The sequence below is a fragment of the Ursus maritimus genome, unplaced genomic scaffold (assembly GCF_017311325.1).
Source record: "Ursus maritimus isolate PB19 unplaced genomic scaffold, ASM1731132v1 scaffold_2, whole genome shotgun sequence".
In the NCBI taxonomy this organism is placed as follows: Eukaryota; Metazoa; Chordata; class Mammalia; order Carnivora; family Ursidae; genus Ursus; species Ursus maritimus.
Window position 1 is genome coordinate 40,509,910 of NW_024424452.1, and position 13,117 is coordinate 40,523,026.

General features: G+C 61.8%; 1 protein-coding gene across 5 annotated transcripts; it reads right to left on the reverse strand.

The window, feature by feature from the left end:
- Positions 1-2,843: 2,843 nt before the first annotated feature.
- THBS3 (thrombospondin 3) lies at positions 2,844-12,651 on the reverse strand. 5 transcript variants are annotated; one of them, XM_008696584.2, is made up of 23 exons: positions 12,545-12,651; positions 11,316-11,522; positions 10,504-10,760; positions 10,290-10,392; positions 9,485-9,511; positions 9,177-9,259; positions 9,036-9,087; positions 8,762-8,910; positions 8,420-8,560; positions 8,207-8,284; positions 7,670-7,822; positions 7,360-7,470; positions 7,027-7,134; positions 6,595-6,754; positions 6,219-6,337; positions 5,995-6,047; positions 5,546-5,739; positions 5,203-5,381; positions 5,046-5,094; positions 4,699-4,895; positions 4,287-4,459; positions 3,249-3,388; positions 2,990-3,159 (listed from the first exon to the last, which is right to left on the reverse strand). In XM_008696584.2, exons 1-23 carry the CDS (start codon positions 12,621-12,623, stop codon positions 3,101-3,103), a joined length of 2,871 nt encoding a protein of 956 aa, XP_008694806.1. In that variant the 5' UTR covers positions 12,624-12,651; the 3' UTR covers positions 2,990-3,100. The 5 variants fall into 5 exon arrangements, 4 of the variants coding, with proteins under 4 accessions (XP_008694805.1, XP_008694806.1, XP_040491682.1 ...); XR_005836199.1 differs by having other exon boundaries at positions 3,035-3,159; positions 4,385-4,459; XM_008696583.1 differs by lacking the exon at positions 3,249-3,388 and having other exon boundaries at positions 2,844-3,159; positions 4,385-4,459.
- Between the last annotated feature and the right edge of the window lie 466 nt (positions 12,652-13,117).

Here is a 13,117-nt window from a genome sequence, read left to right on the forward strand (position 1 = left end):
GGGATGTAGTGCCAGCTGTAAGGAGTTGAGGTCACAGGGTTGGGTTAGGGGACAAATCAGGAGGAGGAGGAAATACAGTCTGATATCTGGAACAGTAATGGCACAGGAAGATCTAGAGAGTGGGCCAGATCCTGGGTCGGCCTTCCTCTTCCTTCCTGGCTGACAGCCTCCCTCTCTCTTCCCACACCCCTTTGGTCCTAGGGGTCCGTTTCTCCACTCCTAACAGCTAACCTTTCCTGACCCCCCCCCCCCGCCCCCAGACTTCGCGGCAGGTCACTCCACTCTCCCTGCACCAGCTCTCCTTAGGCGCTGACTCTTCCGTCCATCCTTAGCCTCTCTCCTTTCTTCTGGCACAGACTGGGTCAGACCTGCCTGCAACTTCTTCCCCTTGGGGTACCATCTGCTAGGAAAGAAAACCCACAGAAAGCCTGGGAAGACCCCATGAGCAAAGCAGGCCCCTCCTCACCTGTACGCTGTAGGGACACCAGGAGCAGAAGGAAGAGAGGGGCCCGGAAGCCCAGTGTCATGGTGGTGGTGAACTGGGTGGGGAGGGGGCGGCACAGTCTCGGGAAGACGCTGCTGCGAGGTGGGGCGGGCACAAGCGCCTGCCGCTTTATACCGGTCCCCGGCCCGCCCTAGGCTCAGCCGAAGCAGGTGACAGGTGACAAAACTCCGCCCCCTCCCCCTTTCCCTACCTTCTACTTCTTCCTCCTCCTCCCCACCCATTCCTGGCCCCTCAGGTGGGGTACCTGGGCTCAATCACTCAACCCTCTGACAACCTGTTTGTTCTCCAAATGGTCTCCTCCTTTCACCAACCACTCCCTGGCTCCAGAAGGCCGGGAAGGGGTGGGGGGAATCGAGGCCGTGGGTCTCCCAGGCTCTAGTTTTAGCCTCAGGGCGACAACCGAGGTGAGAAAAGGAACAAAGGAAGTGGGCTAGGTCAGGGTCCCGGACGGCAGGCCGAGGAAGCTCACCCTCAACGTCCCTCACCCCGCTCCCCATTCTCACCGCGCCCGTGGGGAGGAACGAGAAGGCTCGAGAAAGGGTGGACCGGGAGCCACTTTTGGACACCCCCCCCCACCCCTTCCCGGAATCGCCGCTCCTTGCCCTGTCCTAGCCGCTCCCTGTCCCGTTCCGCACGCAGATTCACCGAAACCCACAGTTCCCGCCCCTGCCGGACTTTCCAGTAGCCCCGTTCCCGCCTTGGCTTCCTCCCGAGGAGGGGGCGGGGGAAGAAAGTTCCACTTCACGCTCTGCGGGACCCCAGGGTCTTTCCTGCGGGGTCCTCCGCCAGGCGGCGAGCCGAGCTCTCCCGCCCCCTGGCGGCCCCCGGGAGCCTGGAGGCCTCGCGCGGGGACCGGAGGCGCCCGGGTCGCGGGAGGGGACGGCGTGCCTGAGTGCGGCCAGAAGGGGCCGGGGCGGGGGGATTGGGGTGGGTGGGCGCGCGGAGCCCCGGCGCGCAGGTCGGAGGCTCGGACGCAGAGCGCAAGGACTCGCCGCTCTACCGGCGGAGGGGCTGCAGCGCTAGGGGGACCCCGGGGTGCGTAGGGGCGGGGTCCGGAGGAGACGGCGCTCAGTGGGTGGGGTCCTGAGGTACGTGGAAGGGGCGCCGAGGTATGTGGGAGAGGACAGCGGAATGTGGGAGGAGAAATGGGGCAGGTTAATGACGCATTTAGGAGGCAGAGACCAGGTGGGGCAACAGAATGGTATTTGGGCGCCCAGAGCTATCTTGGGGAGCAGAACGCAATTGAGGGTAGGCAGGCACATGGTGGTGACCGGGGGACTGTATGAGGGAGCGTGAAGGGGGGCGGAGAAGTACAAAGCGCAGAAACGTTTGGGCGCGGGGAGGTATTTGAGGCACAGCGCACATGGACCGTGGGGGTCGGGCCCCCTCCGGCGGTCACATCCCTCCAGTTGCGTCCGCGTTAGGGTTCAGTTCTTGGTCGCGGCGAGTACAGACTGGACAAGGAACTTTCAGAACACTTCGGGGCCGCGGGGCTGCAGGGAAGCCGGGCGGCAGGCGAGAGGGGCGCGGCTTCGTGCGGCGGCCGGGCGGGGCGCGCGGGCCGGAGGGGCGCGGAAGCCCCCCACCGGCCCGCGGGAGAAAGCGCGAGCATCTAAGTGGGCGGTCCCAAAACGCCTGCCCCGGCGTTGCCAGGCAACAACCATTCAGTCCGGTTGCTGGGAGACGCGTCACCATGGCGACGGCTCCGCGCCGCGCACTCCGAGTATTTAAAGAGCAAGCGCGCGCAACGGCTGGGTGTCGGAAAGCGGCTTTCCGGGCCACCGCGATCTCCCCTCCTGCCACCCCCCCACTGTCCCCTCCCCCCTCGTCCAGGCGCCAAGTCTCTGGTCTCCAGGGTGGACCCAACTCCCCGGAGCAACCCCGGTTCTGGGGCTGGTCCGGCTGCAGGCGGTGCGGAGCGGGATCCCGGGCCCCGGGCGGGCGGGAGGGACGGGACGCGGTGCAGTGTTGTTCCTTCCCCCGCCAATATTGCACTCGTCCCGGCCTCCGGCCCCCCCGGCCCCCCGGCCTCCCCCTCGCCCCGAGCGGGCCAGCTCCAGCCTTCCTGGCTCTCGATCCGGACGACCTAAGATAGACTGGAGTGTCGCCGCTGCCACCGTGAGTAAGTGGGGCTGGGAGGACTTTAGCCATCTTGGGGCCAGCCCCTTATCCTTCACCTACCCCAGTCCAGCACCTTCTTTCCTCCACCCGGCCCCACACTCAGCCAAAGTTCCGTAGATCTCCAACTTTCATCCTACCAGCCCCCTTCCTCACCCCCTCAGGTCCCTTCCTGCTCCCCACACTATCCCGGAAAATCCCTAAAATAAGCAACACGCACTAGCTTAGAAAACCACTGGAACTTTATGGCAATGTGCTGTTATCTTTCCTGGGGTTAGTGCCTGAGAAAAAGATCCCTTGAAAACTTCCCAACTCCTGAACAGTGGGGTCACTACCCCTCTGGGGCTGAACTCCTGTGGGTGCCAGAGGAGGGTCTGTGTTTGGCTGAGCGGCTGTAGATTAGACCCCAGGGTCTCCAGGATGGACCCCAAGGCTAAAGGGTCTAAAATCAGGATTCTGAATCTGGCGGCTGCCTCTTCACACTCTTCCCTGGAGCAACTGCCTCCGGAATGGCTCAAAGTCCTCCGGCACCGTGTCTGAGGAAGGAGAAATGACTGAGGTCAGGAGATAGGGCCTCCCATGAGGGCATATGGAAGGTCAGGCTGGTCTCGGTCTGGAGCTTCACCATTGCATCGATATTGGAGATTGGACCAAATGATGTTTTCCTGGGAGAAGCAGAAGACACCAAGACGCCCTCCTCGCATGGCTGTGTCAATGACCACCCCAGAATCCGCCACTAGCTGAGGACCCTCATAGAGCTTCACCCTGTCCAGGATAGCGGTGTCCATGGGTGCTAGGATGCCAGTGGGCACTGGGCCATCAAGCCCAGGCCCCTGCTCATCCCCAACCCCCCTTGAGCTCACCGGGCCAGAGAGAGAACGGAAGGAGGGAGAGGGAGGAAGGAAAGGGGAGGGACGGGGTGCTTTTCTCAGGCCTGGGGCCCCTGCCTCTTTGTCCGCCCCCTTTGCATCTCAAAGCACCAGCCGCATTCCGAGCGAGGATTGGGTTGCCATGACAATGAGCACAATGGGCTGGGGGGTGAAGTCACCCGCTTCCCAGGCTCTAGTCCACCCTCCCTCATCCCCTGCCCTGGCACCCTGCAGCCCCAGGCACCTTAAAGGGAACCAACCCAAGTCCCTGGACCCTGGGCTCTTGCCATTTCCCCTCCCTTCCCTGTCATCCCCACCAACTAGGAAACGCACAGGAGTGCACACAGCACTGAACTGAGAAGTCTTAGCTCTGCTACTAAGAAGTAAGCAGTCTGGGCCTTGGTTTACTCTTCTGCAAATGACGACCCTTTCCGGGTCAGACGCTGTGATGGGGCGGCTTCTGGAATATACCACTAAAGGGGCGGGATGTGATGGGCTGGCCTGCGGTTTAGAGGCTCCCAAAGGTGCCTGCACTTTACAGAGGGGACAACGGAGCTCGGACAAGGAAGGCCTTGCCCAACATGGCCTATAGGTCCTGGGTTGCACTGGGGCCCAGGCTGCCTGAGAAGGGGGAGAGCAGGGCTGAGGGGGTACATCTGTGGTGAGATGAGAGAGAGAGAGACGCGCGTCGGAGGAGCGGAGTAGAGGAGAGGGGCAGCCACGGGTGAGTCCCAGCTAAAGGGGAAGCCAAGCCCGGCCGTGGTCCGTCAGGAGGGCTCAGCCCCTCCCCTCACCGAATGTAGCCAACTTGAGGCCGGTGCAGCAGCTGCCAGCGGTAGGAGGTCTTGTCGCGCCAGCCCACGTTTCGTGGGTCAGTCCATAGCAGTCGTACCTGATCAGGGGTGTGGCCAGTATGCCACAGGGCGTTCCGGAGGTGCTCTCCTGGGCCGGACACTGACGTCACTGCCTGGAGGGCATTGGCAAAGATAGCCGGTCAACCACAGGACCCAGACAAAGGTTGGTAAGTGCAGGTGAGAAAGGAAGTCAAGGTGGTCGCGAGAACATTCTGGAGTCCTGGGGAGCCAACCTCCAGGCCAGATGTCTGAGAAAGAGGGTTTCCACTCAGGCAGTGGGCAAAGCCCTGGGGCCAGCTCAGGGAGGCTTTGGGGAAGGGCCCTGGACTGGGGGCTCTGGGCGGCTGCAGACCTTGAGCTGTAGCCCGGGCTGAGCAACAGCTCGGAAGGGTGTGGCCTGCCAGTAGGTCTGCTCGGTCTGCTTCCACATGACCACGTAGAAACGGCCGCTATCCTGATAGCTGAACAGAAAGCCTGCGTAGTCGTCATCGGTCACCGTGTTCACGTGGAAGGTGCCTTCGAAGTCCACGCCGTTGAAGGCTGTATACCCTGGGGCAGGTGGGATCAAGGTCAGGGGACCGCGGTGGGCGGGAGGCGGGAAGGGGTGCCTGCGGTATGTGTGGCCAGCGTGGCCGCCACCCTCTGCCCCTGCAGGATTCCTCCACGTAGAGACGACCTAACTGGGTGCCCCGTACATACCAACTGCCAGGCCGGGGTCACTATTCATGGTCTGAACGATTTCCATGCCCTGGTGGTGTGCAGTAAAGAAAAAAGCCCTGTTCCGGGTACGCCGCCCCACCTGGGCCCCACCTGGTGACTGGTCTAACAGCACCTGCCCGGCCCACTGCCCTAGTACCTGGTTGAGCACGACCCAGTTTGGATCAATCTGAGCATCGCCCTCAGGGTCCAAGACGACAGTCTGATAGGCCCGGAAATCCGTGAGGGTCACCTCCGCGCTCTCGGGGCACACGTCCAGGGGGTCGAGCACCGCGTCATTGTCAAAGTCATCCTCACACACGTCACCAACACCATTGCCTGGGCAGAGTGAGGCCAGGCGCTCAGGAAGGCCTGGCCGTGGCCTCTAGACAGCACCACCACCCATCGGGCCTTGTCTTCCTGGCTTCTCCCCAGCAGCACCTGCCACCTTGCCCTGGGTAGGGCCCCCACCAGCACAATCTTCTGTGGGGCCCCAGCCTCACCGTCTGAGTCCTTCTGATTGGGATTGGGTACCAGGCGACAGTTATCAGGCCCGGGAGGCACGTAGTCTGGGACCCCGTCGTTGTCATCGTCCCCATCACACTCATCTCCAAGCCCGTCGTTGTCTGAGTCCAGCTGGGAGCTGTTCGGCAGCTGTGGGCAGTTGTCCTTGGTGTCCTGATGTCCATCCCCATCGCTGTCCAGAACAGGCACCAAGTAAAGGCTCTAAAAGTACCGCATCCATCCCCTCTCTCCTGCTCAGAAGTCGGGTGTGCCCCGCGGTCAGCCCGGTGAGGCGCATGTCCAGCAGCAGGAGTGGAGGCTAGACTAGGGGAGTGACTTCCTCCTCAATAGCAGTGGAGAATCAAAGCTACACCATACAGGAAACAGAAGGTACTGCAGGAAGGTTGAAGAACCCCGGGAGGACTGGCTGTCTCTCGGCCTGCCCTACCTGTCCTCATTGGTGTCACAGACATCCCCCACCAGGTCGCTGTCTGCATCTGTCTGAGAGAGAGGGGCCTGTTCTCACCATCTCTGGATAACTGAACATCATGGCCGACCGCTTCCCTCGGGAAGGGCTGGGGTCTCACCGCCAGGCCCTCCCGCCTCCCTCAGGAAGGGCTGGGGTCTCACCGCCAGGCCCTCCAGCCTCCCTGCCCTCCCCGTCCCCTGTACCTGGGTAGGATTGCTCATTTCAGGGCAGCTGTCACAGGCATCTCCCACCCCATCCTCATCCCTGTCTGTCTGCAGGGGATTGGGGACTTTAGGGCAATTGTCCAATCCATTGGGGATGCCTACAACACACACAGGGGGCACAAGCCTGTCACTACAACCAGATACACTCTCTTCTGGAGCTCGTCTCCCACTCCGAGGACAGCTGGGCAGGGAATGCGCCCACACCCTCTGGCCAGCTCCTGCCTCGCCCTGCCCTCTTCCTCACATTCCCAGGGCCCTCCACCCACCCAGGCCTCCCCCCTGCCGTGCTCAGACTCCCCAGCCACCCACATTCAAATCCACACAGGCCTCCCAGTCCCCCCAGTCCCAGTGGCACCGTCCCCATCCACATCGTTGTCACACGCGTCCCCTTCCCCGTTGCCGTCTGTGTCTTTCTGGTCATTGTTGGGAACGTTAGGGCAGTTGTCACAGGCATCCCCAAATGAATCTGTGTCAGAGTTTTGCTGGTCCTTGTTGGGGAACAGCCGGCAGTTGTCCTGGGGTGAGAGAAAGTCAGGCCTCCCTTGCACCCCTGGCCACCAAGCCCTCACCTCGTCCCCGTGCCCGTGCCTGCAGTCACCACGCTGTGCCAGCCGCCCACCCGCCCTCCATAGAATCCATCTTGTCCAAGGACACGGTTTATGCTTCCCTAATTGAGAGCACCGAGGCCCTTCCTGCAAACCTGCCAGAGACCAAGGGGGGACAGGGTTATGGGACAAGGCGTAGAGGGGAGCAGAGGAGCTGGAAGGGACAGGACTGCCACAGCCACCTCGACATTCTTGATCCCATCGCCATCGGCATCATCATCACACTGGTCCCCCACGCCGTCGTTATCAGCATCTTCCTGCCCAGAATTGGGTGTCAAAAGGCAATTGTCCTAAAGGTCAGGGGAGGAAGAGGCCAGACAGGTTATGGCCTGCCCCAGCCTGGGCACTCACCCCAGCCTGCCTGCCCGCCCGCCCCACCTCTGCCCCAGCCTGGGCGCCTACCCCTTACCCAGCCTGGGTGCCTGCCCGCCTGCCTCACCCCTGCCCCAGCCTGGGCACTCACCCCTGCCTGCCCTCCTGCCTCACCCCTGCCTGCCTATCTGCCTGCCCCTCACCTGTTTGCAATGCTTGTTGTTGTCCATGCACGGCAGGGCCTGGTCCGGGTAGCCATCGATGTCTGTGTCAGTCCCACACACATTCCCATTCCCGGCCCAGCCCACGTTACACTGGGCAACCGGAAGGGGAGGAATGAGGGCCAGGGCCGCCATCTCACGCCCAGCCTTTTCCTGCTCCAGCCCCCATTCTCACCAACCAGTTCCTGGGCCCCTTCCCACGCAGGTCCCCATCCCAGGCCCTAAGCAGGGTCATGGCCCTACCCCTTTCTCCAGAGTCTCCTTTCCCTCCCAAGCCCCAGGCCTAGCTCACCGAGCAGGACACTGCCCCGTTGCGTTCAAAGAGACAGTGCGCGTGGACATGGCAGGGGCTGTGAGCTGGGCTGTGGCAGGTGCGGGCTGGGAGGCAGCCCTGGCTCTGGTTTCCTAGGAAGCCCAGGCGACAGGGGCCACACTTGAAAGAGCCCTAAGAACAGGGAAGCAGTGTCTCAGGGAGGAGGGTCAGCCTGCGGCCATCCAACATCAGGGCTGCCCTGCCTGAGGGGTGTGGGATGGGCACTCCCAGCCTGATGCCAGCTAGGTCAGTCACTGCCTTTGGGCTCTCCTGGCAGCCTTTCGAGATGTATCCATGCCCCGTTTTTCAAGTGAGGACACTGACCCTCGGGAGACCCGCTAGAGGTCACAGTGAGAAGCAGAACCAGGATTCCAAACCAATGTGTGCCACGTCTATGTGGCCTGCCCTAGGGCAGGAGGAGGGGGGCGAGGAGGTCTGAAGTGGGGTGCACATGTGTGTGTGGTGCGTGGCCGCATAGCCCAGCACCCCGGCCACACTCTTGGGCGCTCAGCTCACCACAGTATTGGTGCAGATGGAGTTCGGGTCACAGCCGCCATTGTTCCCATCATTGCACTCGTCCACATCGTTGCAGACCTAGAGGGACAGACTCTGGGTAGAACCGGACCTATGGTGGGTCTCCTCCAGCAAAGCCAGGACCCTGTGTCCAGCCCAGAAGCCCCTGGTCCCCGCAAGGCCAAGACCTCGTCTTCACGCTCCACCCAACCTGACCTGTTTGCTGGCGCGGGCATAGTCAATGCCCACACCGGACACCCGAGTGCCTTTGTATCCTCGAGGACAGGCCTCACAGTGGAAGCCGGGCACGGTGTTGATGCAGCTGGCCCCGGGGAAGCAAGGGTCAGCGTGAGCACACTGCGGAGCAGAGGAGGGGGTGGTCAGGCCCCTGCCTGTGCTCTCCCCACCTGGCCTCACTGCGCTCAGACCCCCACCCCAGGACCCCCCCCAAGTGGCCCGCCAATGTCCTAAAGCCCAGGCTCTCCCGCCCCTGACACCCACCACCCCTCCTGGGGCCTCTCCTAACTCTCTGCGCCCTTCCAGACTGCCCTCCCCCACCTCATTGATATCTGTGCAGTGGGTGCCGTTGCCTTGCAGGCCGGGGGGGCAGGGCCCGCAGCGGTAGCCGGGGTACTCATACACTTCCATGCAGTCCACGCCTCGGAAGCAGGGGTTGGGGCTGCAGTGGGAACGCTGCTCGTGGAAGCCTGAGGGGCAGGCACGGTCAGAGCCACCCAGAGGTGGCCATGCCAATCCCTGGAAGTGGAGGCCGAAGCCGTGGGCTGGGGAGCACAGGGATGCCATCTGGAGCTCGCCCCACTCTCCCACTCACCGCACACCTGACACTCCATGATGGTGTTTCGGATTAGAGACATTTCCTTCACCTGGTAGACAGAAGCATGGGGACAATTGGCTCCTCGCACCCACCACCCCACCCCAGAGCCCACACTGCCCTCCACCGGTTCACTCAGACCTGGTCTCGGATATCATCGCGCAGTTCGGCCAGGATCTGGTTGAAGAGGGTGAGCTGCGTGACCAGCGCCTTGGTCTGCTCCCCTGTCAGGGCCCCAGGTGCAGAAAGGCTCAGAACTGGGCCACAGCCCCAGTCCGTCTTTGGGGTAACAAACCAATTCCTGCCCCTGCTGCCCACCCCGCCTTTAAACCCCACCCCTCGCCTGGCTAAACAGGACTTTGTTTCAAGTGGCTGCCCAAGCGGGGGGGGGGGGGGGGGGGCCGCCTCCCGAGCCTCTCACCCCTCCCACCTCCTCGGGGCCTGCTCACCGAGAATGGAGTGGAGCGCGTTGGTCACTGGAGAGGAGAAAACACAGAGGGTAGAGATGCGAAGAGGGCCAGGCCGGTGAGGAGGAGGAAGGAAAGGAGGGGCAGGAACAAAGGCCTAGAGGAGTCTTGGAAGAAGGACAGGCAGTTGGATGGTAGGAGGGCAGAGGTGACAGGCAGGGAGCACCAGCTCTCCCCACTGGGTGAGGGACCCTGCAAGGCGGTGCCTCAGAGTCAAAACCCAGATCCTCCTGGTTCCCAGGCCTGGGAGCGGCAGAAGGGATCCAAGTGAGAGCTGATCCAGAGCAGGGCCCCCAGCCACTCCATTTCCGCTCCCCTCGCCCCCCAAGCTTCTGGGAAAAGTGGGCATTTTATTTAGGTAAGAACCTCTGAACATCCCTTTCAGAGACCCCAGGCAGATGGAAAATGCTCAGAGAGACTGCTGGTAGGTGACAGCCACCAACGAAAGCTAAGAAAGACCCAAGACCTCTGGATCACCAAGACCAAGCAGTGAACGTTCTCACCCCCGCGCGGAGTGCTGGGGAGTTCTGTTCTTCTCCGATGGCTCTATTTTCCCAGCCACCCTGCGAGGCGGGGCCACCTGAACAGGGAGACTTTTCGAGCCACGCCTCCTCAGATGGCTGTATCCTTTGGAGATCATAGAGCCAGAGGTGGAGACTGGGGGTAAGAGGGTCAGAAGCCCCACCAATCAGTGAGCCAAAGAGTGTTGAGGGGGAAGTCAAGGAGATGAGAATCAACAAAGACCACCGGAAGTGATTCGGGATCCAGAGTGTCAGCTCCGCGTTACCTGCGCTGTGGATGGACTCGTCCCCCTGGAATGGACACTCACTCAGGGCTCCCACCCGGGCCATGGACCCGCCCAGAATCATTTTCATAGATTCCACGAAGCCCTGGGGATGGGGGAACAGGAGCAGAGTAATGTGGGAAGACCCTCCAAGTTCTCCTCCCACTGCTGGAAACTGCGTCCTCAGGAACTCAGGGGGCCCTCCCTCCCTGCTCACCTGCATCCTCAAATACGCCTTCTGTCCAGTCCGAATCTCCAGCCCGTCGACCTCCGCTGGAGGAATGGGGGCCAGTGCCGGGAGGCCAGCATGCTGGTCTCCCAGTTTGCAGTCCACGTAGAGCTGCAGGGCAGGGCTGGGTCGGGCAGGCCCACGAAGCCGCAGGAGAGCCGTATGTGTGCGCCCGTCGGCCAGGCCTGCTTGTTGTAGGTTCACTGCATGGACTCGGCCGTCTTCTCGCTGGTACCGCACCAGCACTGCCCGGGAGGGGAGGTCAGTATGGGTCCTGTCCCCCATCCCCTGTCTCCCAGCTGAGCCTCAGATCAACTCTTCTGGATAGCAGCCCCTAGTCAGCTCTGTATCTCTCGCCACCTTGTATGTGATGGGTACACAATAAATGCTCTTCAAACTGGTTCAGAGACTAGGACGGCCTTAGTCTTCAGGCACTCTGTCCCTTGCTAGGGTGGCAGCTGGTTCTGTACCAACTGGACTGCACCGGGGATCTGAGGGACTGCTGTATACCCTTGCTGGGACACGGAGACATGCCTCCCCCTCCGCCAGGCAGCCCCAAGTACAACATCCCCTCCGTACAAGGGTACAAGTATTAGGCCTCAGTCTAGTGTTTGGGTACCTGGCCTCCTAGGGCACCTCCTAAGCACCCCATTCCAGGTGCCCCCTGGTGCCTGAGCACAGACGGATGGCTCCATGGGCCCCCACGGAGCCCAGGGAGAATTAAGAAGGATATGGGAGTGGGGATGAGGGAAAGTGCTCAGGGGGTCGCTGCTGCAGGAAAGGAGATGCCCACCAGTCACCTTTGTTAATTTTGCCCACAACTGAGGCCTCCAGCCATCGCGTGTTGTCCTGGCGAGAGTAGAGGCCAAAGAGGACACCACCCTGCTTCGGGGGCAGGCGGAAGGTGGACAAGAGGTAGATGTCTCCCGCAGTGAGCAGGGCTGCCCGGATCTTCTCTGCTACAGCTGTCATCTGCCGAGACTCGCCCACGGTCAGCAGGTCAATCACTGGCCAGGCAAGGATTACCAAGGTCAGAGAGAGGGGTCCAAGGCCAAGGCCGGCTCTTTCCCCTGAGACCTCAGGGGTGGAACATCCTTCATCACTACCGCCACCTCCACCCACGACAGCGTTAGTCGCCTTTTTGAAATTCAACCCTTGTTGCTCTCAGAAAACAAGACGTTGTGTCTTCCTTCCCCTCAATATTGCCTACTGCCTCCCTCTGGGAACCCAAAGGCCTGAGGCTCTCTTGAAACACAAACAGCGCCCGGCACACTCCAGATGCCCCCACCAGGTGGCGCAAGGGAGCCACTGTGCTGATCCCACGCAGAAGTAGCACCTGGTGCCCACAGCGCAGAAATGGAAAAGCAGTCTCTCTTTACGCTGCTGGGTTTGACTCATTCCACACCCAAGTGCCCCTCCTCCCAGCCTGGGGGCTCAGCACACACACTTTGGATGAGAAGAACTGCCCAGCGAGGGCTCCGTCCCTCCTCCTGTCTGCCTCTCTCCCACGGGAATGTAGGACCCAGCTCCTCTGCCTCCTGTGTCCTGGCCAGTCTGTGGTTTCCCTTCCAGCCAGTCATGAATCCGTGCCTCTGTCATCTGCTCCAGCTACCTCTCCCACACCCACAGGCCCATCCCACAGCCAGACCTCCGGGAGAGCCCAGACCTCGCCGTCCCCACCCCCACCCTGTCCTAGGGCAGCCAGGAGCCCAGGGGATGAAGAAGCCCACCTCTGCACTGCTCTCCTAGACGCTGGGGTGCCTGCAGATGCTCAGACACCAGCCCAGTCAGGGCAGCCCTAGCACCCAGCTCCTGAGTCCTCTGCCCTGGCCTCATGCTGACCCTGGCCAGTTCCTACTCACCCACTACCCTGTGGTGTTCACTCCTCCCCCTATGGCCATAATTTCACCAACTCTTCCCTCCTGTTCAATTTCAGGGCTCTTCCCTGCCCCACATGTTTCCTGCTACTAGGCTGGGGGCAAGCGGAGAGGAGGCTGAGAGGGGTCTAAGAGGATGGAGACAGGCTTACCCTGCAGGTCCTGACTGGCAGATGCGAAAGTGCAAAGGAGGAGAAGAGCCAGGGCCCCCCGAAGTTCCTGCGTCTCCATGCCGCTCAGCTGGCTCACTACCCCTGGCAGGCAGGCGGCTGGGAGGGGAAAAGGCTAGGCGGAGAGAGCAGGAGCGGGGGGCGGAGGGAGTGGAAGGGGGAGTTGAAGGGGGGGGCCAGCAGGCGGGTGAGGGGGGGCTGAAACAAAGAGCTGCCAATCAGCCTGGAGGCATCCCCAGCTCTGGGAACCAGGGGCACTGGGGAAGAGTCTGGAGGCCTCCCTGCCTCCTGCCTCTCCCTAACGGTCCTCTCTCCCACCTGGCATCTCGCTGCTGGGGGCCACTCCCGAATGCTACTGTTTTCTGTAAGTTACACAAGGGGAAGGCAGGAACCCCTGGCAGGGGCAGTGCCAGACAGTGGGCTTTACTCCACAGCTGGCATGAAAGGATGCCAAGGGAGTGGTGGAAACTAGCTTGCTATCGTGCCCAGGGGATGCCCACATGTCTTCAACTTTGCTGCTCTGACGAACCAAGTGCTCTTTATTGGGGGGGGGGG

Coding starts and splice junctions, on each gene's coding strand:
- THBS3 (XM_008696583.1), bottom strand. CDS start 12,623: ATGGAGACGCAGGAACTTCGGGGGGCCCTGGCTCTTCTCCTCCTTTGC. Junction 9,260..9,484: donor CGCGCTCCACTCCATTCTCG/GTGAGCAGGCCC, acceptor GGGCCCTGACAG/GGGAGCAGACCAAGGCGCTG. Junction 7,471..7,669: donor ACGGGGCAGTGTCCTGCTCG/GTGAGCTAGGCC, acceptor CCGGTTGCCCAG/TGTAACGTGGGCTGGGCCGG.